General features: G+C 44.6%; 1 protein-coding gene and 1 long non-coding RNA gene across 6 annotated transcripts in view; one reads left to right on the top strand and one right to left on the bottom strand.

Annotated features, from left to right (window-relative positions):
• The window catches only part of NAA30 (N-alpha-acetyltransferase 30, NatC catalytic subunit), a 28567-nt gene extending 18993 nt beyond the window's left edge, over positions 1 to 9574 (bottom strand). Inside the window, exons 1-3 of one of the 4 annotated variants that reach the window (XM_045015390.1) lie at positions 9441 to 9574; positions 5882 to 6021; positions 5257 to 5842 (exon numbers count right to left, since the gene is read on the bottom strand). In XM_045015390.1, coding sequence (XP_044871325.1) covers positions 5257 to 5842; positions 5882 to 6021; positions 9441 to 9446 — 732 coding nt within the window. In that variant the 5' untranslated portion in view covers positions 9447 to 9574. Of the gene's footprint in view, positions 1 to 5256; positions 6022 to 6247; positions 6590 to 9440 lie in introns of those variants that run through there. The other 3 variants (XM_045015391.1, XM_045015388.1, XM_045015389.1) reach the window with 3 other exon arrangements.
• On the top strand, positions 717 to 14200 carry LOC123369610. Of its 2 annotated transcripts, none has more exons than XR_006579103.1 (3): positions 717 to 903; positions 10926 to 11075; positions 13336 to 14200. It is a non-coding gene; the product is annotated as an uncharacterized LOC123369610 (long non-coding RNA). The 2 variants fall into 2 exon arrangements; XR_006579102.1 differs by lacking the exon at positions 717 to 903 and adding an exon at positions 5844 to 6061.
• Positions 14201 to 25978: the final 11778 nt, after the last annotated feature.

Raw genomic sequence — 25978 nt, 5'->3', positions numbered from 1 at the left:
GACTGAAACAAAAGTGAAATTTCCATACAGGATCATTTCAAAGCAAATGATTAAGAGCCAAATTCTGCTTTCAAATACGTGAATGCAGCTCCCAGTGAAATCACGTGCAAGTTTTTAACAGCAAATTTTGGCCCCAAGATACCAACTATTAAATATTTCCAGTACTAAAGGTGTTTGTACTGAGAGATTATTTTTCAGACCTACATTAGTCTAAATCTCGAAGAGTGTTAACTTGCATAGATTCAATTTAATCATTTGTTACCTGTTTTTTTAAGCAAGAAAATTTAAATATTTAACTGAAGAGATTATTTCATCTCATCCACGTATTGCAAGTTATTACTACACTGTCTACATTTTGCTTCACAAGCTTCTACATATAGATTGGAATATTAACTAAAATAAAAACCCAATTAAGTCTTGAAACCAAAGGCCAGAAGTACCTTTCGGAGCCACATGATATGGTCTCAGGTTTTGCTAACATATCACCAACTGTGCAAAGAGAGGAAGGATGGCCCAGCGGTTAGGGCACTAGCCTTGGCCTTGAGAGCTCTGCCACAGACTTCCTGTCTGCCCTTGGGAGAGTCACTTAGTCTTTCTGTGTCTCAGTTCCTCCATCTGTAAAATGTGGGTAACAGCACTTCCCTACCTCACAAAGGCATTGTGAGGACAAACACATTAAAGACTGAGAGGTGCTCAGATACAGTGCTGGGGACCATACAAGTACCGTAGATAGACAAAAGCAACAAAGTATTTCAGTTAAAAAAGTAACTAGCTCTGGGAGGAACTTGTGTTCTTAACTGAGTTAAGTTGAAATACAAAAAGAAATAGTTGTGGTAGAGTGCAAGACTGGCAGTCAGGTGTTCTAGGATCTATTCCTGGCTCTGCAGTGACCTTGCTATGAAGGTTTGGACAATTTCCTGGCCTCTCTATGGTTCAGTTTCAATGCCTTAGTTTTTCCCACTGAAAAGTAGGGAATACTTTTCTCAAAGGGGTCTTATGTTAATGTAAAATGCTTTGAGATCCTTGGATGGAATATGATACAGAAGAGCAACATATTAATAGTAATCATAAAAATCTCAATTATAATCATTAGGGATTTATATCCAAACACCTCTAGTCTCTTTACTGGAAGTATAAAAAAATTACTTTTAGAACTTGTAGAATTCAGTTTAAACAGAACTCCTACTGCTGCTAACAACATGAAGTTGAGAACCCCATAGAAGTATAGAACTTGAGTAGGATCTATAGCTGATTTTTTTGTTTGTTTGTTTGTTTTGGGGGGGGGAGGGGATTTGCAAAAGGTATCAATAATCAGAAGGAAATCTACTTCTATATATTAAGCAACATGTCCTATTTTACCAAATTTTAGGAATATACCAGGGTTTGCTTAGCTTGCCCTTTATAAACTAAAATAAACACCTTCCCTAAGCCCTCTAATGGCAGCCATAAATGGGAGAAGTTTTCTAACTTTAACCATGCCAAAACTAAAAAGGGAGCCACAATTTTTTTTTAAATATATTCACAATTTTGTATGACGGGTGAACCTGTTCTAATTGAAGATGTTTCACACAAGGCTGAACTGGGGAAAAACATGTGGTCTTAAGTCATTTTTGATTGACAAATGATTGTCATACTTCATTTTTAATTTCCACCATTGAAGAGAAACTGGACTCTCAGAGATGAGAATAAAAAAAAAAAATTACACTTTCAAGGCATCTGCAACTTAAGATGGATGCCTCCTTTATCAGCGATAGCCACAAATCCGAGTTCCTACCTAAAGTCAGTTGTTGGGTCTAGTCGTAGGCGAAGACTGTCAGTTTGACACGCCTCTCCTATAACAAGTCAACCTGTGGAATTCTTTGTCAGAGGATGTTGTGAAGGCCAAGACTACTGTATAACAGTGTTCAAAGAGAACTAGATAAGTTCATGGCGGATAGGTCCATCAATGGCTATTAGCCAGGATGGGAAGGGATGGTGTCCCTAGCCTCTGTTTGCCAGAAGCTGAGAATGGGCAACAGGGGATGGATCACTTGATAATTACCTGTTCTGTTCATTCCATGTGGGGCATCTGGCATTGGCCACTGTCGGAAGACAGGATACTGGGCTTGTCTGACCCAGTGTGGCCATTCTTATGACTTGCACTAGCCTAGTCAATGCAGCCAAATCAATAACATGCTGGATGAAAGAACTGGTAATCCAACTTCCCCTCTACCCCCTCCAAAGCCAGTACAGGACTGTATTCCCAGCTGAGTTTTAAGTTCCCTCAGTTTTTAATTTATACATGCTTGATTGGTTTCTTACAGCTTATAAATCTGAAATAAGGGCAAACAACTCAACGTTTCCTCTTTGCACTCATGAAGGCCAATTTCCATGTGTTCTACATTAGGAACCATGCATGCAGCATTCCTAGTCCACTCCCAAAGAGAAAGTTCTGCTCATTTAGGTGCCCAAACATGTCAACTAGTTAGGATAAGTATGTTGCCCAATATGTTGAAGGTTTCAGCAAGGGATGATTCAGGAAAACATGCCATCTTGATCTTAACTGAGAGTGGACTTAGCACTTTATCTTGTGAAAGCCACCTCCCTTCAGCATGAAAGAAGTTGCTGGTGAAGGGAACCCATCAGAGCAATGCAAACAGTCAGGTATTCACTGGACAACTTTTAAGAAGTTCGCTTCTCTATAAGTTTCTTAAAGGAGTGGTGCAATCTTTGTGGAGTTTTCTTAACTGCCAAGTTCTTGCTGTGTAGGAAAAACAACAAAGCGTTTAAGCATTAGATGTGATGTTTTGGGTCTGCAGGACCAGGTCTCTATTCTTTCCTGTTGTCATCTTGACACTGCTCATGCAAATTACAATAGAATGCTCCCCACAAATGTGGAAACCTTTGATTCCTGAAATGTCTCAAATATGCATTTGTCTGTTGTGTGTATATGGCTCAGCTTTACAAAAAAGCAAGTCTTCAACAGTCCCTTTAAAAACAAACCTCACAAATGCTAAAATCTGTGCTGCATCAGAGGCATCAATTGACTCAGCACATTGAAAGGCTTAAGAAGTCTCTTTTCCCAAGTTTTGAAAGTAGTTGCTCTTGAACATCCTCATCCATGTTACTAATACAACACGAAACAGACTTATCTGATAAAGGCACAGTTTTCAATTTGTTAGCTGCATTAGACCAACATTTGAAGCCACAAGTATATGGTTTTCCACAACTGTATGTGCTTTACACTGTTGTGATTCAGAGATACCAAATCTGAAGGATATCTGTATCAACATTGCCAGTTTGAATACTCAAGTCTTGTTTTTTTAAGGCTTCAAGTTTTCTCAAAACACACCCTTAAAGATAAAGCTGAAGTTTCTTCTTTCCCCTTTGATGTTGCAATCAATTTAAAGACTTTATAGCTCCATAGCCAGCACTTCAGAGCACTCTACATGCTGGTTTTGAATCCATTGATGTAAAACCATGTCTTATGTGTCACATTCCCATATTTTCTTTGAGAATGTCACTGAATGACTCATCACTGTCCTTTTCATGAAGCAGTCTTCCTAAATCATTCCTTGGCAAGAACTGAGCTCCACAGACTAAACAACACATCCTATATGATCATGCAATGCTCAACAGTGCCTTCTGGCCTGATTTCTGCTGACACATCCAGAGTCCCAATTCAGCGCTGTGTGCACATATGGGTACTTGAGATTCATGGCACACAAGTGTTTTTAATAGGACTTGTTTTGTATAAGGTAAATCCAGACACACTCAAGCACAGACTTCATACTATTTTATCAGAAGAATATCCTGCACTACTCTGCATCGAACCACTAACTGAGGTTCTTACATTCAACAATATGGTGGTCCAAATAGGATACACCATTATAAGGCTTCTGTTGTATATTCATTTTTACCAATTTCACATGTTTTGCACAAACTTCCCATAACCCCACTGTACCCCCTTGTAGAGGTCACAAGACCCACAGTTTTGGAAACCCTAGTACAAACCATTAAATTATGCCCAAGTTTAACACTGAAAATATAAGCACATAAGCACCAGTAATCCACAGTATAGTCACATCTTAGTCCCATGTAATAATAATTATTCCTGAGTGAATATTTGCAAGCCACGTGTGATTAACGAATAGTATTGTACATAAAGGAGAAGAGTTTAATAACTTATCAGAAAGAACTTCTGCCTCCACAAAATTAGTTAACCCTGTCTGTAGTGTAATAGCTAGTCTTTAAACTGTTCCCAAAAGATCCATAAAATGTTTTTCCTCCTTTTACTTTGTATTCAACCTAATTTCACTATGATAACCTTTATAAAAATGTTTTCATACAAATGTTGGCTTTCCTTGTGTAAAATGAAAACTACGTATTATCTATTATCAAGGACAATGTTTACAGGATCAAGGCCATACATTTACACACATACTTTGTTTTAAACATAAGTATTCATGTGCATAAAGTCAAATGTGTGAAGAAATGTCTGCAGTATTGAGGCACACATGTTTCTCTAGACAACTTACATATGGGGCTCACACCCATATGATTAGTGTATAACACTAAGTTTTTCATTATTAAAAAGGCTTTAGAACTTATTAACAATGTTTTCTTTAAGATAAAGAAGTTCAAGCCACTGACAAAGGCAGACTAATGGACTATTAGTTTAATATAGCAGGCAGGAAACAAGACTGGATGTGTTATTAACTCAGTATTTGGACATAGCATGACTATTATGTTTTTACATATACTGTGACTTTTGCACTATAAGATGGTTGTATTTTGTGTTTCATTTTCTACTAGTTTTGTAGATAAAAAGTTTGATGTTTGCAAAAGCTTCAATTCCATGAAATCTGTCCATCTTATTACATTTACAATGTAACTCAGACTATATCTTACAAGTCAACTCCTGTGCAAAACAGTCCAAAGTATCTTGAAAACAGGTATCACAAGACTTGCTAGTTAAGTACTGTTATTTCAAGAAACTGAGGCAGAAAATGAAGAAATGAACTGCAAGAGGTCACAAAGAAAATCAGTGTCAACAGCTCTACCTGAATCATTCATTTATGAGTGTAACTATGTATGTATACTTTCTGTATTGTCTACACAAAGCACCACAGGTGCGCAGGGCACACTCTCTCCATCCCATGATCATGAAAAGCATCAGTTGGCAGTTCAAGCTTCCCCATAAATTCCACCCCCTTCCAACCTGCTCCCTCTACCCGAGACCCTTCCCAATGTCTCCCCTCCTCCCCCGCCACTTACCAAAAAGCAAAGCTGTGGCCAGTTGTGGATAAAATACCTATACGTGTAAATGGAGTAGGGTTCAGACAGATCTTTGGTGATCAGTCTCATGATATCGGGCATCTGCAGCTCGGACTCATACCGGACGTATCGTATCGTTAGGTCCTCCTCGGGAGGAGAGTCCGTCCCCGAGCCTTTCAAACTGCAGGCTGCTGCTAAGGATGTGGAGAGCAGCAGCAGGGACTCCTCCTCCTCCGGCTCGTCCTCCTCCAGGCCGGGCCCCCCAGCCAGTCCATTGCGGGCTGCAGTGGCAGTCGCAGGCTGGCTCCTGTCCCCTGGGGCTGCCGGGGGCGCAGTCCTCACCTGGGGCTCCGGGAGGTGGGACGAGCAAGGGGCTGCGGCAGGCGGCGGCTGTCCGGAGCCCATTGTTTTGCCGGCTCGCTTGTTCTCCGGCCCCTCGGCCCCCTCCGAGCCCAGGATCTTGCTCTTGAGGGAGGCTCGGAGGTGCCGCAGCTCGGGGCTGATGAGGCCGTTGAGCTGGTGGTTGTGATGCGGCGGGTGGTGGTGGTGGTGGAGGAGGAGGCGGTGCTGCTGCTGCGGCGGCGGCGGCTGCGGCCCCCCCTTGCCGCCGCCGCCTCGCGGCGGCTCCTGGCCGCCCTCCTCTTCCTCCTCCTCGTCCAGGGCCCCGGGGCAGGCGGCGGCCCCCCCTCCTCCGGGGAAGGGGGAGAGGGCGTCCCCCGGCGGGGCCAGGAGGCTGCTCGGCCCGGGAGGTACCTCGGCCATGTCCTAGAAGAGAGACCGACACAGACCCAGAGAGAAGGAGAACGTGAGACGGGGCAGGCGCTTCCCGGGCCGGGCGGGGGCGGCGGGGAGCGAACAAAGGTAGAGCCGGGCCCCGGCCCCGCCTCACATCGCCGCCACCGCCGCCGCCAGCGGCGGCTGCCCGGGCTCCTGACCCCGCCGCCGCCGGGCCGCTTCCCCCTCGCGGCCTCCTCCCCCCCCGGCCACTAACCCCAGCGTCTCGTCAGCTCCTCCTCGGCTCCCACTCTCCACTCATCCAGCGGCCGGAAAGCGAGCCCGCCGCTGTCGTACCCACGGCAAAGTTTCCTGTCAGGCGTTGCGACACTTCCCTGCCTGGCGGCTGGCCCTGGCGAGGGACGGGCGGGGGCCGGAGCCGCGTGACAGCTGGAGAGGCCTCGGCCTGGGCGGGGACTGGGGAAGGGGGGGGAGGGGCTGGCCAGCGCCTGCGTGTGGCGTCACTTGTGTCAGGCCTTAGAGAAGCAGCTAGTCACCGGGCTTCTGGCCCGTCATAGAGCCCCCCGCTGCCGTGGGGCACGTCCCGCCGTTACCCCTAGCGCCCCCCCGCAGCCGTGGGGCTCGTCCCGCCGTTATCCCTAGCGCCCCCCCGCAGCCGTGGGGCACGTCCCGCCGTTATCCCTAGCGCCCCCCCGCAGCCGTGGGGCTCGTCCCGCCGTTACCCCTAGCGCCCCCCCCCGCAGCCGTGGGGCTCGTCCCGCCGTTACCCCTAGCGCCCCCCCGCAGCCGTGGGGCACGTCCCGCCGTTATCCCTAGCGCCCCCCCCGCAGCCGTGGGGCTCGTCCCGCCGTTATCCCTAGCGCCCCCCCCGCAGCCGTGGGGCTCGTCCCGCCGTTACCCCTAGCGCCCCCCCGCAGCCGTGGGGCACGTCCCGCCGTTATCCCTAGCGCCCCCCCCCCGCAGCCGTGGGGCTCGTCCCGCCTGTGAAAGCTATTAAGTAGCCCCACCCTTATTAATAGTTTATGCAAACGGCCAGTAGGTGGAGGCATCCCACCTCCAGCCATGGGGCCAGGGGCAGCTCCAGACCCCAGCGCGCCAAGCGCCGCGTGGGGGCGCTCTGCTAGTCGCCGGGAGGGCGGCAGGCGGCTCCGGTGGACCTCCCGCAGGCGTGCCTGTGGATGCTCCACCAGAGCCGCGGGACCAGCGGACCGTCCGCAGGATCGCCTGCGGGAGGTCCACCGGAGCCGTGGGACCGGCAGAGCGCCCCCTGGGGCATGCCGCCCTGCTTGGGGCGGTGAAATGTCTAGAGCCGCCCCTGCATGGGGCACCCACTGCTGCTATCTCAGGCATCCACTGCTGCTATCTCTAGCACCCAGCCCGCAGCCATGGGGTACACACTGCTGCTATTAACCCCACAGGGACAGTCATCACTCCTCTTCCCCCCGCCCAGCAATTGGGCACACTTTTTATTTACCGCAGAGAGACAGTCAGGAGCATCATCTCCCCACCTCCAGCCATGGGACACACCTCTGTTATGAACCCCACAGGGCCAGCCAATAATACCATCTATCCCCCTCTCACCATCCATAGGGTAGACACTGGGGTTATTAACCCCCACAGGGCCTGTCACTGGGGTCATTTACCCCATCTCAGTAGCCAGGGGGGATGCACTAGCATTATTACCCCTCCCAGGGACAGTTACTGACCTTTTTCTAGCCCCTATAAGGCTAGTTTGAGGACATTACTAAAGCCTCTCCCATTAGCCATAGATATTGGAAACCCCACCAGGACAACCACTTGCACTGTTAGTCCCTCTTTGACTATCCCAGGAGAGCCACTTTATTTGGCCTGGTCTACACTGGGGGTTCGATCTAAGGTACGCAACTTCAGCTACGCGAATAGCATAGCTGAAGTCGAAGTACCTTAGTTCGAATTACTTACCCGTCCTCATGGCGCGGGATCGACGTCCGCGGCTCCCCCGTCGACTCCGCCACCACCGTTCGCGGTGGTGTAATTCCGGAGTCGACGGGAGCGCGTTCGGAGTTCGATATATCGCGTCTAGATGAGACGCGATATATCGAACTCCGAGAAATCGATTGCTACCCGCCGATATGGCGGGTAGTGAAGACGTACCCTTTGTGTACATTCCCTTTGATTTATAACTGAAGCATTTTTCTTTGACTTGGGGGTCTTTTACCAATTTTAAGAGAAGAGATGAAAACATTCAAATCACAAGAATGTAGTGGGCTTCCTTTCCCCCGTTACCTGGGCTGGTCACTGCTGAAAGAGAATTTGAGAGCAGCTGGAGGAATGGAAAATGAAACCAAGTGTTATTTTCGAGGGCTGAAGCTGCCTGTCCCCAACTCCAGGGCAGACAGGCACTACATTTCCTGTAGTTGGAGTTATGACAATGTAGGTTAGCCTTACAGGTCTGTCGCATCTTACGCTGGGGTTACGTTCTGCGGTCAGCGCGTAAAGCGAAAATCACGTATAGTCAAAATTACATTGAGTGTAATGGCAGGCAGAATCGCCTGCACTACAGGTACAGTATTAAAATTGGTTTCAGAGTATTAAAATTGTTATTTTTCTCTTGTTTTTGTTTTTGCCGACCGCATAAAGCTGAAATAGCACATGTTAAATGCGCGTAAGATGTGACAGACCTGTATTTATATGGAAACTCCCTAATGGCACACTATTTATAAAATTGGCTGCCCAAATGATATATATCAACACTTGCCCACCAAGACCCCAATTTGCAATGAATTCTGCACAGGCGCAAGGATCTGCTTGCACAGTGTTCATTGGGGCCTAAAAGAGTAATCTCTGTATGTGACCTCTCTTTTCTTCCAAAGTCACTCCTTCCCCTCTATGCACTGGTGTTATTAGCTCCTATAGAGATAGTCACTAGCAGATATTAGTTGCTATTGGGACAGTCACTAGTATTAGTCTGGTTGGTTACAGGACACTAAATATAGTTGACAGGCTCTGCAAGGACAGTCTAGTGGACATGATAGTCACTAGCAGTATTTCAGCTTCTCTCCTGCCGACCAGAGAGAATGAATAGCCGTTTTAATCCTCTCTCTTCCTGCCAAAGATAACAACTAGCAGCACCATTCCTGAGTCAATTTCATTGTTTCTAAGAAAGTTGTTTATCTTGCTGAGTGGAGATACTGCAAAGTATACATTTAAAGAATATATGTAGTTTCAAAGAAATCAACTTCTCTACCCAGTTCCACATGGGACTGTAGAGAGTTTGGGACTATCCAAATGAGGGAGACTGAAAGAAATTATCAGTGAAATGTTAAAAAACATTTTTGAAACAAGGCAAAATCCTGTCTAACAAGAAGGGGATACTTTTAAAATGATTTAAAAATGCCTTTAAAAATTGTGGCTTCTTCCTCCCCAAATAAAGAAACTTTGCAGGTCTGCTGAATGTAGAACTCACTCACCTTCATTTAATTATTTTTCAAAGAAGAGACAGGTCTGGACTTAAAAGGAAACTCCTGTGATTGCTGTACATGTCATAACAGGATTCTTTAATGAGAAATACCCCTGAGTTTCAATCTTCCATCTCTGTGTCGCTGAGCTCTGAAGAAAAGTAGGAGAAAAGTAAAATGCTGATTGAAAATGAATGAATTGCCTCATTTTTCTTAAACCACAGAGATTAATAACAGCAATCTGTCAGTTTCAAGAATGAAATAGAACCTATATTCATTTCTATTTAAATATGTTAATAGATTTCCTTCAGAAAAATGAATTCAAATTATTCCTAGTAATATTGGCCTTTCTTGTCCCACCACTGCTTTGCTCTCTGCTTGGAGAGAGTCCAAATGCTCTAGTTTTATGCAAGACAAGTGAATGTCACCCTATGTGACCAAAAAGAAAGAGTGTGTTACCCTGTAAGAAAGTCCTGTTAATGTACCATTGGACAAAATTCTGTTATCAGTTACAATGGTAATTTTAGTGGAGTTACTCCAAATATACATTGGTACAACTGAGAGCTTGTTCTGTCCCAGACAGTTTACTAATTACAAATTTCTTAAGATGATAATTAGAAATGCTTAAAAGATAATTGTACTACTGTAAATGTAAATGTTTATATACTGGTAAATGTTAAAGCAATTTTTAAAATGTTTTGTCTCAGAGACCTAATCTTTTCAGTTAATGATAAGGAGTTTAAATACATAAACAGAGGAAAATAGGTGTTGCCGTATAAGATCCAATCAATACCTCTGGCATGGCTAGTACTCAATGAATTAGGAATGAAAACGAGTGCACCTAACCAAATTGTGCAATGTTCTATAAGTGTGAAAAATTCCTTCCCAACCCGCGAGGTGATCAGATGACAGAATATCCTTGCAAAATTGACCACTCATAGCATTTGCAGCTGTGCAAAACATATCCAGTCCGTTTTTTAAAATGCAGCCACACTATTTGGCTTTGTCTTTGTTTAGCAAAAATTCCCACCAATGCGAACAGTGGTACAACTGCATGGGTAGTGTTAGCAACCTTCCAGCTCTGCCAGGTTATGCGACATAGTGATGACAGCAGCTGCGGAAAGGCAGAGAGCCATCTATATGAGGACCCAGAGGGAATGTTTTGCTAAAATTTTCTAGTGTAGAGAAGGTCTGAGTTTCAATGACCTCTTGCATCAGTGAATTTCACAGTTGACTTAGAAGCTGTGTAACAAAGTGTTCCCTTTTGTTTCTGGTAAATAGTACCACCTTTCACTTTCTTTGGGTCTTCATTCATTCACATATATTTTATTATACTTGGCATCTGTTTTCATTCATCCTTCATAATTTCTTATACCTCGTTGAAATCCCCTTGTGCATTTTTTTCCCCTTTCAGATCTTTCCCATTTTTTGTCATGCGTTAACCTTATCAGACCGCTACTCATTTCTTCCCCCTTCTCTGGACTTTTTGAATTTCAGGCATATCTTTCCAGAGAGGATGTATGAATTTAGGAACTCTAGCCTGCATTATACCTAATATCTGGACCCCAGAGCCAACCCTGAATGTCCAGTATGGACAATGGGCACTAAGGAGTGGGAAAGGAAGGACTGGAGGAAAGGATTTTTAAGGTCAGGCTTGACAAAGCCCTGGCTGGGATGATTTAGTTGGGAATTGGTCCTGCTTTGAGCAGGGGGTTGGATAGATGACCTCCTCAGGTCCCTTCCAACCCTGATAGTCTATGATTCTATGATTTTCCTCCATTATGTTGTGGGAGTAGGCAAATGGGGTTTTTACCTGGCCTACTCCTGGAGCTGGGGCTAGGAATCAGAGGGCCTGCCTCAGCCCATGGGAGGAGATTGCGTGGGCTTTAATGCGTTACCCCACGTCTTACAAATGTTACTATCGGGGACCTACTACCCTGAGAGTGTGGGGGAGTCTCCTCTTCACAATGCTGGGTCAAGAGGGATGCTGGGAGGGGGGTTGGACTGGTCTGTGCCTTAATGCTGCCTTGTCTCCCTTATGCTGTTTGAAATTCTCATTGGCATTAATAGAAGTATTTACAAGTGGTGTGTGTGTGTGTGTAAATACACCCAATAGCGGCTTTCATTGAACATTATTTACTATTATTTTATTTTCATTTTATTAATTAACGTTTATAATTCCTAGCCAGCTCTTACTGATATAGCAAAGTGAGTGTTAATAGCACTTTACATAGGGTTACCAGATAGCAACAGTGAAAAAACAGGACAGGGGGTGGGGGGCAACAGGCACCTATAAAAGAAAAAGTCCCCAAAAATGGGACTGTCCCTTTAAAAATGGGATGGATGGTCACCCTAACTTTACAGCAAAATAAGAAGCCATCCTCACTGGTCTGAGGTGCCTACAATCTAAGAGTCTGATCCTGCAAACACACACACAAGTAAGTTGACTCATCAGAATGGTCCCATTGGCTTTGGACATGTGTGCATAGTTCCAGTATTTTCCCTGCCACAAAATAGCCAGGTAAAATTGAAAACACTTCAAAGATATAAAAAGAATAAAGAAACTGAGCAACCGAAGTATATAGCTTTATCCATTCAAAACCAGAACTGGAATACAGGCCACAAAAGTATAGCTACTTCTCCAGCCAGCACAGTCACACAAGGAACAAACTTTAAAGTTCAGGGAGTGACTGATTTCTTTTGATCTTTCACAACCTTTGGCAATTCAGGGAGTTTTCGGGGAGGGGAATTTTACTTATCATTGGAGCCACTGTTAATCAAGAGAAACGGAAACTTCCTAAGTCTACAGGGGAAGGCATGAGATGGAAGAGGCATAAAAATGGGTGTTAGTCAGCATGATGGCATAAAAAAATGTTATGGCTCAGCGCAGATTGTTGCAGTAATGGTCTGGAAATGAATGGCCCCCGCAACATTGTGAGTCCATATATGTCAGGAAAATGATGTCTTGCTGGCAACAGTTGTCAATTGGGATGAAAATGGTTGAGTCATTGAGCTGCTCAATTGCCTGCCGCTGTTTTCCGCAGCACATCGGCAGAAGGTCCTTCTTCGGCGGCGCGACGGGAGCGGAACCGGAAGCTCCCGTGCGCCCCGTGGGGAGAGCACAAAATGCCGCCCCCCAAATCCTGTTGCCCTAGGTGACCACTTAGGGTCGCCTAATGGAAGCGCCGGCCCTGCCAGCACTGTATAAACACATGGTAATAGACTCTGTCTGTCCCAAAGAGCTTACAATATAAATAGAGAAAACAAACAATGATTGGGGGGATGGGAATATAATCCTCATTGTACAGATGGGGAACTGAGACAGAAAGAGAGTGACTTGCCCCAGGTCAAACAGGATGCCCACGGCAGAGCCAGAAGTTGAACCTCCATCTCATGAATTCCAGTCCAGGGCTTCCACCACAAGATTGACTTTCCTGTCTCCCGGGAAGTTGTTATGAAGGATCATAACGTACTTGCTCCCTACTTTGGGGGAATTGTTGCATGGTATCATTCTAAAATGTATAAAATGTGGCCAGAATCTGGATTTCTTATAAAATATTTGTAGTAAGAAGAATACAGCCAACATGGATGGAGTAAATTGCTCTGGTCACAACTAAGCTCCTGAGTTAATGCTGCAGTGAGGTGAAGTGTGTATGTAGATGTCTCCTCTTTATTACTTCCCATTTATCAGCAAGGCTATGTTAACATGGCAACAGTGCAGAATTAATGTACACTGTGAAGGTTATCTGTATTATTGAAAGGATTATACAGGAGGAAGAGGTGTCCACTTCAAAATAATTACCGTGACTATTGGATCACAGTAATTAATACAATTGTTGGCAATTTCAGCAGAGAAGAAAATAAACGAGTATTGGAAAATGAACTCTCTCTCCCTCCCTTCCCCCAGGTACTGCCATTGCAGGTCAGAGTTGAGGCATATTGGAGAAGTATTGTGGGGAACCATGCACTGCTTCTGCGCAGAGAAATGCAGAGCCTGATTTTCAATTACGCTAATGACTTCTTACACCATTCTGGCACCATGAAAGGGTCATAAAGTGGATGGAAATGGCCCCCTGAGAATACCCTCTGCACAGAGAGCCCTCCCTGACTGCTGAAGACCTGGCATAAGGCCTTTATGCCAGTCCTTAATGTTGGCATTCTTCCACCTTCTGTAAAAAAGTAAAGTTCATTTGCTCCTGCTGCTGATTGGCTGTGCTGTGTGACCAGCTAACCAAGTCTTGATTATGCCCTCAGTGCAGTTATTTTTACATTGTGGCTTAATTAGAGTCTTTCCACCTCACTGCTGGCATTCTTCCACCTTCTGCCAAAAGTAATCCCCTCTTCCCGCCCCCCCAAAAAGCAGACGTGCTAACAGTATTCAAATTCTGATGGCTGAAACAGAATGGAGCATGTGTTTTTTCTTATTACAGATGGGAACACTGTTATTTTGAGTGTACTTCCAAACAAAACTCACACTGGGGAAAAAAGGCCCAGCACAGTATACAAAGCAGACTGGCGGATTTGTGAGTAGGTCAGGGGAAGAGATCTCTCTGTTCCTCAGAAGAGGAGTGAGCCACCAGTGGCCTCATTTCACCTCACCATCACACTGTCTTCTGAAGTGGAGATTGGGCTAAAAGTAGCCTTCTCTATTCAACAGTAGCCTCTTTGCCTTCCTACCTCTTTTTTTTCAATAGCTATGAACACCAAAGAGTCTTTATAACAGTGGCATTAAATAATAATAAATAATACCAAGCCTGCTGTCAACAGGCCCCTCCTATAGAATCATGATATTTCCATAAGAGGGCGTGGCCTGCCACTGGCATTGCTCCCTCATTGTGGTGTATTTAGAGTGTTGGTGCCACTAGGCCTGAGTAAACCAAAGTTGTGACTTTGGGCCTGAAGTGAACCAAAGTTCTTACATGCTGTGAACTTTAACCAGCCTAAGATGCTAACAGACTGCAAGCAAAATGTGTAGCTGTCAGCAATCTCCGCTTGCAAATGTAGGAGTTTGGAATAGCAGAAGCGGCGGGGAGGAGGGGGAGAGGGGGAAGGAAAATCTGTATGCGTTTGTTCTGTGAAGGCCATAGATAAGCTTGTGCATGAGAACCTTTTCTAACACGCTGAAATGTAATACCTAATGTAGCTGCTGCTGGGAAGGGAGGGGTGAGGGGAAAACCGAACAAAAGGCTTACACAAACAAGTGGGGTATAAATGCTGGGACCCCGCCTGCGCGCGGGTGTGCAGGATTTGAGAATGCTATTCTCCCTGACACCTTATTTGGGGCTCAAATAAACCTGGTTTTGCTTCTCCACCCTGGTGTGATAATTAGTGCGACGCACACCGGGCAACGAATCCCGCTGTTGCTCCGCCTTGGGCTCTTTGAGTCGGCAACAGTTTTGGCGTCCCTGGGTGGGCTCGAGGCAAAATTGTGCCTTGCCCGGACTCCTCCAATGGCCGGTGGACGATGGTCACAGCCGATGCCTAGCGCGCACTGGTGCCTTTACCGGGGGCCTCGGCAGAGACGCGTCAGGCTGACCTTGGAGGGCACAACGGTGCAACGCACTCAGATAGTGGAGAAGCAGCTACGGGCGACGGTGAGGAACCGGTCCTGTGGTAAGGTAGGAACAGTCCAGTGGTGTGGACTTTTGCCTGAGGCTGGGGACGCCCAGCCGTTGTAATTCCCACTAGACAAGAGAGCATCCTATAGTGGGTCAAGGGCAAGCCCGTGGTATGGGGCAGGAACAGAGTACAGGCAGGGTATGGTGTACACCCTTAGAATGCATTCTGATGAATTGGAGAGTGTTTGAATCAGATCCAATGACTAAAAGTGAACTGAAAAGATTTTATACAGTAAACTGGCCTCAGTATCAGTTAGAGAGCCAGGAAAGGTGGCCACCAGAAGGATCACTTAATTACAGCATGATCCTTCAATTATTTCTGTTTTGTCAGCGAATGGGTAGCTTCTGAAGCTGTTTGTATGTAGAGCTCTTGTAAAAATCCCTCATCATATGCCCCAGAGCTGCACTGGGAGGAGAACTGTCCGTGGGAATGTCTGTCTCTGCTGGGCTCATGCCATTTGAATTTATTGACTGTGCAGCAAGATAAGATGCATCGTGGTAATAGGAAACAATGGCCTTGGTGTGTGTGTGTGTGTGTATACCTGTGTGAGTGTTCGTTGCTGGAAGACGCCCAGATTGCCCTGTGAAGCGATTGCTAATGATCAGGAGTAGTCTAACGCAAGCCCAGTAACTAGTGGATCTTTAGGAGATCCGACCCACGGTGGGCTGACTCAGCCTGGCATTGTCCGGCGAGGAAGCTGCCTGGGTCTAGGAATGTGTGAACCCATCTTCCCTCCCCCCCCTTCCTTTCCGTGTGGGCTACTGACAGTCTGATCATCTCATTGGATGCAATTAGAGTATACGGCGCTGTGTCTCCCAGAGACTAGCCGACGCTCTTTGCTGAAAGGGGATGTAGGAAAGTCAGTCATCCTTGTTAGTCTCCCCTGTGTGACTGTTCTGTAGGGAGAGATTCTTAGTTTATAAGCCGCTAGTGCGGACAGGGTACCCTCTCTGTGTGTGCAAGTGGAAAGTGGGTAAAGGGACAGTCTAAAAATTCTACCTCACCCCCTAAGGGTACCCCAGCATGTTCCATGTACGTACATTATGGTCCTAAAACCTGCAGGTATTTAGAGAATTGGAATCTTCACATGTGTGAAAATCCATCTAAACAGTGCCCATTAGAAGGTATCTTCAATCTAGATAAGATCATATATCTCAGAGGAGCTTTTAATCACAAAGAAAAGCCTCTGACACAGTGTGAGCAATTTGTCTAGGAACGGGTTAATTTGAAACTCGGCTAACCCCAGAGATAAAGAGAGAGCTGCTCTGCCTACAAGGTCAAGAGCCTGTACAAACTATGCTAAGTAACTATGCTTTCAGCCCCAGCTGGTTGTGGAAAACAGAGACAAAAGCAAACCAAAAAAACAGTATAAATTACAGAACTGAGATTGCATTTGCAAAGCTTAACGGTTCAGTGAGATCCAACAGTTTTTGCAACCCTGAAGCCGGACAGGCAGCTAACCTGAACTGGAATCTCTGAAAGAGACGCCGCAGGAGATTCCAGGGTGTAAAAGAACAGCCATCCCAAGAGTGGAAGCATGTTGGAAATGCTGGACAAGCTGTATACAGGATAATCTCCCGTCCACCTATTTCCCTTCTCTGAACATTATACACAGACATGCCAGTCTGGATATGTGTAAGTATTAAAGTGGCTTAAGGCTTGGAGCATTCATATTTTTTCCTGAGTGATGTGGGAGTGTTCCCAATACTTTCCATTGTTGTTTTATTATTTTTAATGAAGCTTTAAAATTTGGATATATGGTGTGATTTCTCTACCCCCCCCCCAGTCCTGCAATGTCAGTTTGATCACCTGACATAAGGGATAATTGGTAACAGAAATTTGTCACAGTTTGGTGAGCAATAGAGAATTGGGGAGCCCTGTAGAATTTACACCATCTGTTTTACCCTTGTTATTTTATGTTTGCTTTGTTTGGTATTGTTTGGTATTATATGATAAGGATTGTATAATTAAAGGTGAGCCCTAATAGAATAAGGAAACACTATCTGGTTTTGGTGCACTATCTAGTTTTAGCTCTGTTCTGTTTAACCGGTTACTGTTGGTTTTTCTGCTCTGTTCATTTGGGCGTTGGGTGTGTGGGCGGAACTGAACTTCTCATTCGTAATTCCTCAGGGTGGAAGCCATGTGTGCGATGTGTATTGAGATAATTCTGTCCCGCCCCCTGTGACGGACAATGTAATAGAAGTGGAAAAATCTGGCTTTGACTGTAATTTTCTCTGCTCTCTGTGTAATTTTCTTTTCTGTTTAAGTGTCAGCAGACAAATGGGTGGGTCTCTGGGTAGACCCCCTTTAGGAGTTTGGATTGTGTGTTAAGTAAATGGCCTTTACCCAATGGCCGTGTATTTTTGCCAGGTGGCAAGCCTTACTAGGGAGGACTTGAGTAGTTTTGGGAGTAAAATGTTTTAGGGAAAAGACCAGAAGGGTGGGGGCTAGCTGTAAAGCCCACCCTCCTAGCTAAACTGGTAATGAAATAAGTTTGTGTCTAAAATAGGGGCAATTCAGCAAAAAAAGCAGAATCGGGCCCAAGCAAGGCAGGCAACAGAAAGATGAAAAAACAGGTTGGAAACTTTTAAGGGTGTAGTGGAAGAAGGAGTAAGTGAGTATAAGCATGGAAATTTCAAATACTCAGGAGGATATTTGAAATGGTGATTTGAATTGGTAAGTGGCTGCTGAAGGAAAAAGCAAGTGATTTAATGGCCAAGATTTGTGCTGAGACAAACTTAAAGTGGCCAGATGCCCTTCCTTTGGCACTAATTGGCTAAAAACCAGAAAAAGGGGGGACTTAAATTTGCCCATGCAACTATAAAATTTGTAAAATCTGCAAAGACACTAATGCAATGTGTTAGGTTTTTTTTTCTCACAGGTGAAGAAGAAACAACCCAAAGATCCTAGCAGCCCTACCATTCCTAGGAACCAGAAGACTGGGTCTACATAAAGATCCATCAACGAAAGACTGCCTTGGCTCCACGCTGGAAAGGCCCTTTCCAAGTCCTGTCTACCAACACTGCTGTAAAGTGCCAAAGACTGACTGCTTGGACCCAGGATTCTCACTGCAAAAAGACCCCTCCACATCAGAAGAATTTTCCTATTGATGATTAGCCTATTCTTTCTTCTAGTTCTACTGTGCTTCTGGACAGCTTCTGGACAACCTCTCCCTTGTCCACTGACAGACCAACTGTGCCTTTAGACTTTTCTAGAAAAAGCAAAGCCATTACAGGGTGATATGTGCTGGAAACCTCTCCCCTGTAGGATGCTAAACCACAATTGTTTTGGGAAAGAAGAAGAAACACTCACTCCACTGACATTGCCAAAGTCCAGGAATTCCTGACTAAAAGGACATTGAGAACTGACCCTGGTGAAGAAACAAAGAATTGTACACTGGCAAGAAAGAAATTTATGGGACCCATGATTGGGAATGTGGTGTTAATTGACTTTTGGGGTTTAATCTACAGGCTGTGCCCTGTGTTTTGGATAAATCCTTCAGTATGTATTGCCCTCCTAATTGGATTTTAAATGACATTGCCCTTATCAAGTTTTCAAATCACTTCTACATACCCAGATTGCTCACAAGGGGATGCCATTAGATTAGCACAACAGAGGGCCTGGGTTATTTCCTCTGGAAAGAAAGAGAATTAAGCAAATCCCTGTGGGCTAGGGCCAATATCTTAAAAAACAAGAACATAATAAAAAATTGGGCCAACTAAAAAAGGCTACTAGCCTTATTTTTAAAACTCAGCTATCTTAAATACAGGCTGAAGTTGGTAAGTTACATGTCATTTCAGCCCTTAGTTCTATAACCCAAAAGTTACTGACAGAGATGGTATTGCATATCACTGAGGCTGGAAAGGTATTGCAGTGGAATCTAGACCAGACTTGGCCCACTGCCCTTACAGATGCATCAGGAGTACCATCTGATCTGTGGTCATGAAGACATACTTGGACACTTTCTGGATGGAAGTGGGGACATTCACAGTGCTCCTTCCAAGCATATGGACCGGTTAGGGTGGGTGTGGTTCCCACATACCGAATCCTGCTGGGTCCATGGGGAGCATGCATATGGGACTGAATTATTCACCGAGACATCTGGGAAATTAAACCACTTGGTATACCTACCTGATTTATAGTCAGTGTCCCAATCCCTTAGTTGTTAAATGAACATTCCACTCTTTTGTCCATGCATTCATTCCTGGGTTGGGGTAACTAAGCTCAAAAGAGCAGTTGTACATATATCTGTAAAGCTTCATTGTTTTTTTGTTTTTAAAGTTTGAGAAAACTCGCCAAAAGTTTGTTGAGTATTCTCAAAGGGGGGAATTGTTGGTGCCACTAGGCCTGAGTAAACCAAAGTTGTGACTTTGGGCCTGAAGTGAACCAAAGTTCTTACATGCTGTGAACTTTAACCAGCCTAAGATGCTAACAGACTGCAAGCAAAATGTGTAGCTGTCAGCAATCTCCGCTTGCAAATGTAGGAGTTTGGAATAGCAGAAGCGGCGGGGAGGAGGGGGAGAGGGGGAAGGAAAATCTGTATGCGTTTGTTCTGTGAAGGCCATAGATAAGCTTGTGCATGAGAACCTTTTCTAACACGCTGAAATGTAATACCTAATGTAGCTGCTGCTGGGAAGGGAGGGGTGAGGGGGAAAACCGAACAAAAGGCTTACACAAACAAGTGGGGTATAAATGCTGGGACCCCGCCTGCGCGCGGGTGTGCAGGATTTGAGAATGCTATTCTCCCTGACACCTTATTTGGGGCTCAAATAAACCTGGTTTTGCTTCTCCACCCTGGTGTGATAATTAGTGCGACGCACACCGGGCAACGAATCCCGCTGTTGCTCCGCCTTGGGCTCTTTGAGTCGGCAACAAGAGTAAGTAGCTGGTCTCCAAAGTAGCTTCTGTGTTGCTCCACAAAAGATATTGGCTGTAGGAAACCCTAGTGGGATTTGGCAACCCGTGGGGGCATTGTTCCCTGCTTGAATTCATAATACTATATGTGATGTCACAGTTTGTGGCTATGTTGATGATGGTGATGTCATGGAAAATGAATCTGGAGTCTGACTTTAGCTGTGGAGTAAACCATCAGGATAAGGTGAACTGTTAATTACCAAGCCGCCTGTTCCAATTTTTTTTTTAAATTAGGTTAAAAAAAATAACAGAAAGTGTGACATAGGAGTAGAATTGCTTCCAAATAAAACATTTTCCAAATTTTCCCATGTGTTATCAGCGGTTTGTTAAATAGTTTCTAGTTAGGTTTTGATGCCACATGGTTCCTTTATGCTGGCCCCATGTAAAGATATTTTAAAGCCAAGGAGGGTAGACTGACCTGTAATATTAAATGTGTTATTCAGACTCTGAGAGCAGCAGTACAAATAAAAAGAACTTTCCCTGCACCTTCTAGTTCAGGTTATGTTCTGAAACCTTATTAGGAGTTAATGGCTCAGGATAACAATTTCAAAAGCTCCTAAATGATTTAGGAGCTAAGACCGATTTTCAAGTGATGTAGGCATTTAGGAGCCTAGAGCCTAGTCTACAACTAAAACTGAGGTCAACCTAGCTACATTGCTCAGGGCTGTGAAAAATGTCATGTCCTGTGTAACATAGCTAGGTCAACCTAACCCCCTCACTATATGCAACTAGCTATTGCTTCTTAAGGGAGTGGATTTAATACAGTGACAGAAAAAGTGTCTATACTGTGACATACCTGCAACACTGCAGCTGTGCCACTGTACTGTTTGTAGACATAGCCTCAGTCATTTCTGAAAATGGGACACACGATGCATAAGCACCTTTGAAAATAACTGTCAGACTCTACATCTCCTTTCTTGTAGATAGGACCTGTTTGTCTTCTGTCCTTCCGAAATTGTTTTTGACACAGATGCTGTGTCATTAAACTAAAGCTATTTGACTCTTGTACTCCACACCTCTAACTAGTATAATGACAAGGAAAAATGTACAAGTATATTTAGCATGTTTGGACCAGATTCTGCATTCAGTTATATGGTGCAACTCCCTCTGCTTTCAGTGGAAATACCAGGTTTACGTCAGCTGAAACAAGAAATTCTGAAACCTTCCTCATGGGACTCGACTTCCTAGAAAGTCATACGTTTGTGCACAGGAAAAGAGGAATTCAGTAAAAACAAAACTGCCAAATTTATGTGTACGGTACGTATCAAATACTACTAATTAGATGGCTAAATCCTGATTGTGAGAATCAGGAAATTAGCTGTCCAAATGGTAGGATTTGTGCCACTAACAGTATTCTCAAAAAGGGAGTCTGCTCTTTAAAATTGTCTCTATATGAGTTACTGAAAAAGTGAGACAAGGTGGGTGAGGTAATATCTTTTATTAGACCAGCTTCTGTTGGTGAGAGAGACCAGCTTTCAAGCTTCCACAGAGCTTTTATTCAGGTGTGGGGAACTAACCCTGTCACTGCTAAATATAAGATGGAACAGATTGTTTAGCATAAGTAGTTAACCCATATTTCTAGGAACCATTCAGGGTGAGGTGGCCCACTGACACTCCTCCAGTGACAGGGTGCAATTTTTTGGGGGGGGAAAAAGAGAATGTTTTAACAAGAGAAATCACAAGAGGGCAGTGTTGCACAGGATTCAAATGTCTGAAAGCACCAAGTCTTCTGAATAAACTGAGCTTATTTTTACCAGAAGAAAATTCAAATCATTGTCAGGATTCTGTTCAGACAGGAAAGTCTGGGAAGATGACATTTGTTTGCATGTAAGGTGAGGACTTGGTGTCAACATCAATACAACCGAAAAATTGCCATCTTCACCTTTTTGGCTACACTGAAACCATATGTGAAATGATAAATAAGATAGATTTGGCAGGTCAGATTTTGATTCAGTAATAAAACCAGAGATCTATGCAGGGTGAGTTAGCTTTGATATTGTTTATTCAGTTTCTTTCTTTTTCCTTTCTTTTGTACCATTGGTGAGGTTCCCTGATTCCGTGGCAACTAAAGTTGGACACATGGGCCAAGATCCTGAAATGTATGTAAGTGCCTGGCACTTCAAGCTCCATTGGGGAGGAAAACTTTGTGGCCCAATGGAAGGGGCAAGAGGTTGAAGTTGCAGAAGGGAATGAAGGATGCTCCTAGTGTTCCTGCAGCATTTGGTCTTCATAGGAGCTCACAAGCCTATTCAGAGTATGTGTCATAAATTTCAGGGCTGATGAGAGAGATTATACTGGGGCCTGGAGCTCAGGTGGTTTCCTCCCAACATCTTTTGTAAATAAAATGAAATGGGAGGATGTGGGACTCTGGGGAACATGATGTACCCAAATTTCCCTTGGCAGGTCAGCTCACAGTGAAGCTCTCCCATTAAAAAATGACTTCACTAGATGAGGATTCCACTGTTCAGTACAACCAGAGTCTTGTGGGGATGAGGCTAATGATGAACTGTTGGGTTACAACATGCATCCGACGAAGTGAGTATTCACCCACGAAAGCTCATGCTCCAATACGTTTGTTAGTCTATAAGGTGCCACAGAACTCTTTGTTGGGTTACAAATGACATGTATTTCCTGTGAATCACTAGGAACTGCTCTTTTCACCTACTCATCTAGATGTATGATCAAAATGATGGAGAAAGAATGAATAAGTGGACTCCATTGAAGCCATTTACTGACACAGTCAACAAAAGTGCAACCTGAATAGCACAAGGTTTGGCTTTCCCAGCCCCATCTGCTTGTTACAACGTGGTTTGCGGTACTCCATATTGCACAAGGAGGGATTGTAGCCCAAGCGAGGTAGTGCATTAATCTTCTCACCAAAACCACATAACCACTCTCTCACACAGCCTTACTTTGTTACGTGAAGCAAGGGGGCGCATGGAACACATCGGACACAAGTACAAACTGTTGTTCCTATGATGCCAATGAGCAGTTTCAGAATCAGTTCAACCACCTTAACCAACTACATCAAAACCAAAAGATAATCATTTGAGTCCATTTTAAAATCGAGTCTCCGCATCCTTTACGTGAGTTTTCTGAAAACTGTACAGTAGCCAATATGTTTCTCATCTACCTTAAAACCTCCTACTTCAGGGAACTGAAGATTTAGGGTGACATTTTCAAAAGTGCTTGCTGGCGTAATATCAGACCCATTGTAGTTAATGGTGAAACTCTCAGCATATGTCTACACTACACTACTACTACTACTACAAAAAAAAAACCAACACAACCCCCCCCCACCCCCATGGCTGGCCCATCCCAGCTGACTTGAGCTGGGACTAAAGGGCTTTTTAATTGCAGTGTAGACCTTTGGGCTCAGGCTGGAGCCTGGGTTCTAGGACCCTGCAAGGTGGAGGGTCCCCAAATTCAAGCTGCAACCTGAGCCTGAACATCTACACAGCAGTTAAACAGCCCCCTAGTTCATCCCAAATCAGCTGGCACAGGCCAGCGCAGAGTGTCTAATTGCAGTGCAGACATACGCCGAGTTACTTCAGTGGGAGCAGAGTTAGACCAATGCTGAAGGCCTTTGAAAAATCTAACCCTTCATCTGCCTACAGCTGTTTAAACTCTTCAGCTGGTCACTGTTTTTACTGTACTGAGTTAAATGGAGTTGTACATCATCTTACTTGGACTGTAGCACTATGCTAATCAGCTGCAGTATACTGTGGATTTTATACTACAGATGGGTGGGTATCAGCCACAAAGCTCTACTGTAAATTTAGATACACATAACGTTAGTTTAAAAAAAATTGTAACCTAAACTTCATTTGCAGCAAAATGAGGCTAAAACTAGCAGATTGTTACATAAACTGGTACTTAATTAAATAGTAGATTACTACTCACAGATTATTAAACAAATGCTTATAGAATCAGAGGACTGGAAGGGACCTCAGGAGGTCATCTAGTCCAGTCCCCTGCACTCACGGCAGGATTAATTATTATTATTAAGTGTTATGGGGGCATGTGGCCTTTTTATATTGCTCCAGTAGCAAATCCCTAGTGTACAGGGCCGGATTTACACATCACACCCCCCGCCCCCCCAGGCACAGCGTCTTCAGCACCCTCCCTGCCTACAGCTGTCCTTGGTGTTTTCCATAAAAAATGAAACTTTTAACTCACTTTTAACTTTTGGGCCCTTGGAACGCTCCTAGGCACTTGCCTACTGTGCCTAATTGGAAATCCGGCCCTGCTAGTGTAGTGACTTGCCCATGGAGCATGTAGCTAGGATAGCTGGCTCTACGCCCCACCCTCCACGTCATAGGCTCAGTGGTGGGTGCGTGTCCAGAACACCGCTGCACTGGCTATTCTCAGCTAACACAATAGGCCTTGGGGGACTGTTGTAGCTGTGCATAAGTTAGAGCAGCCCTGAGACTTGTCTAATTGATGCCAGGGGCTGGGTACACCCCAGGCTGGTACTACGGAATGGAGAAGTATTAAGCAGTATAAAGCTGCCTTTCCCTCACAGCTGAGGCAGACTGAGCATCAAGGCTATGTATCTTTATTCTGAGCATATAGAATCGTAAAATCAGCCTACGAGAAACAAACCCTAATCTTCATTAATTGTCCTTTAAACAAAGAGAAGCAGGGACCATGTTTTCTTACATATTTGTGCAAAAAAAACCAACAACCCCCCCCCCCCGTTAATTTTACACATTTAAATTTGCAGCTTTAATATTGCATGAATATAGGCTTTTGCATTACACTTCCTCAGTTTGTTTTTAAGAAAGGAAAGGAAAACCCTGTGTGCTGCATGATGGATTTGTCCAGCCCTGCTTTTGTAACTCCCTAGGTTTTAAACTCAGCCACAACGTAAATATTCCAGATGCCTAGATACAGCAACTCCAAAATGCTACCGGGCAGGCAATTATGCAATTTAAAGCACTGTAGTGTTTTTTTTACTGTGCATTCATAAAATCATTTTTAAATCACTAAGGCCCAGATCCTCAGAGTGTTTAGGCACCTAACTTCCATTTAATGGGAGTTAGGCACCTAAATACCTTTTGAGCATCAGGGCGTAAGATCCGGATTCAGCAAGTTATTTAAACACAACCTGGAACTACTCCCATGCTTAAAGTTACACATAGACTTATGTAATTTGCTGAACTGGGATTGTGTAACTTTGTAAGCCCTGGGCTACACTGGGGGGGGGGGCGGGAATCAATCTAAGTTACACAACTTCAGCTACGTGAATAATGTAGCCGAAGTCGACGTACTTAGACCTACTCACTGCAGTGTCTTCACTACAGTGAGTCGACTGCTGCTGCTCCCCTGTCGACTCCACCTGCGCCTCTTGCGGTGGTGGAGTACAGGAGTTGACGGGAGAGTGCTCGGGGATCGATCACTGTCCACTGATCCAGTGGGTAGTGTAGACATACCCTAATACAAGAACATAAGAACAGCCATATTGGGTTAGACCAAAGGTCCATCTAACCCAGTATCCCATCTTCCGACAGTGGCCAATGCCAGGTGCCCCAGGGGAAATAAATAGAACAGGCAATCAAGTGATCCATTCCATCACCCATATCCAGCTTCTGGCAAACAGAGGCTAGGGACAATTCAGAGCATGGTTTTGCATCCCTGCCCATCCTGGTGAATAGCCATCGATGGACCTATCCGCCATGAACTTATCTGGTTCTTTTTTGAACCCTGTAATTGCTGTGTCCTCCCCCGCCCCCCAAGTCACATTAATTCAATGGGATCAGGATTTGGTTCTTTTTTCTCATCTTCCATTGACTTTAACGAGACAAGGATTTGGTACATAACATCTGTTCCTTACTGAGGGCACGACACATCATGTGATATCTGACATTTTAATAATCAGAAGTATTTCAGTTTTCCTTGAGCAATAAAAATCTTTTGTTTTCTTTTTAAGGCAGAAAAAAACTGCTCAGGTAACTCAGAAATGGTTAAAGAGTTTGTTTGCTTTAAATGCTTCCATGAAATTCACCTTTGACCGA

Source organism: Mauremys mutica, chromosome 4 (assembly GCF_020497125.1).
Source record: "Mauremys mutica isolate MM-2020 ecotype Southern chromosome 4, ASM2049712v1, whole genome shotgun sequence".
Taxonomy (NCBI): Eukaryota; Metazoa; Chordata; order Testudines; family Geoemydidae; genus Mauremys; species Mauremys mutica.
Note: the sequence above shows the minus strand (reverse complement) of the source record. Positions and strands in the feature narration are given on the sequence as shown.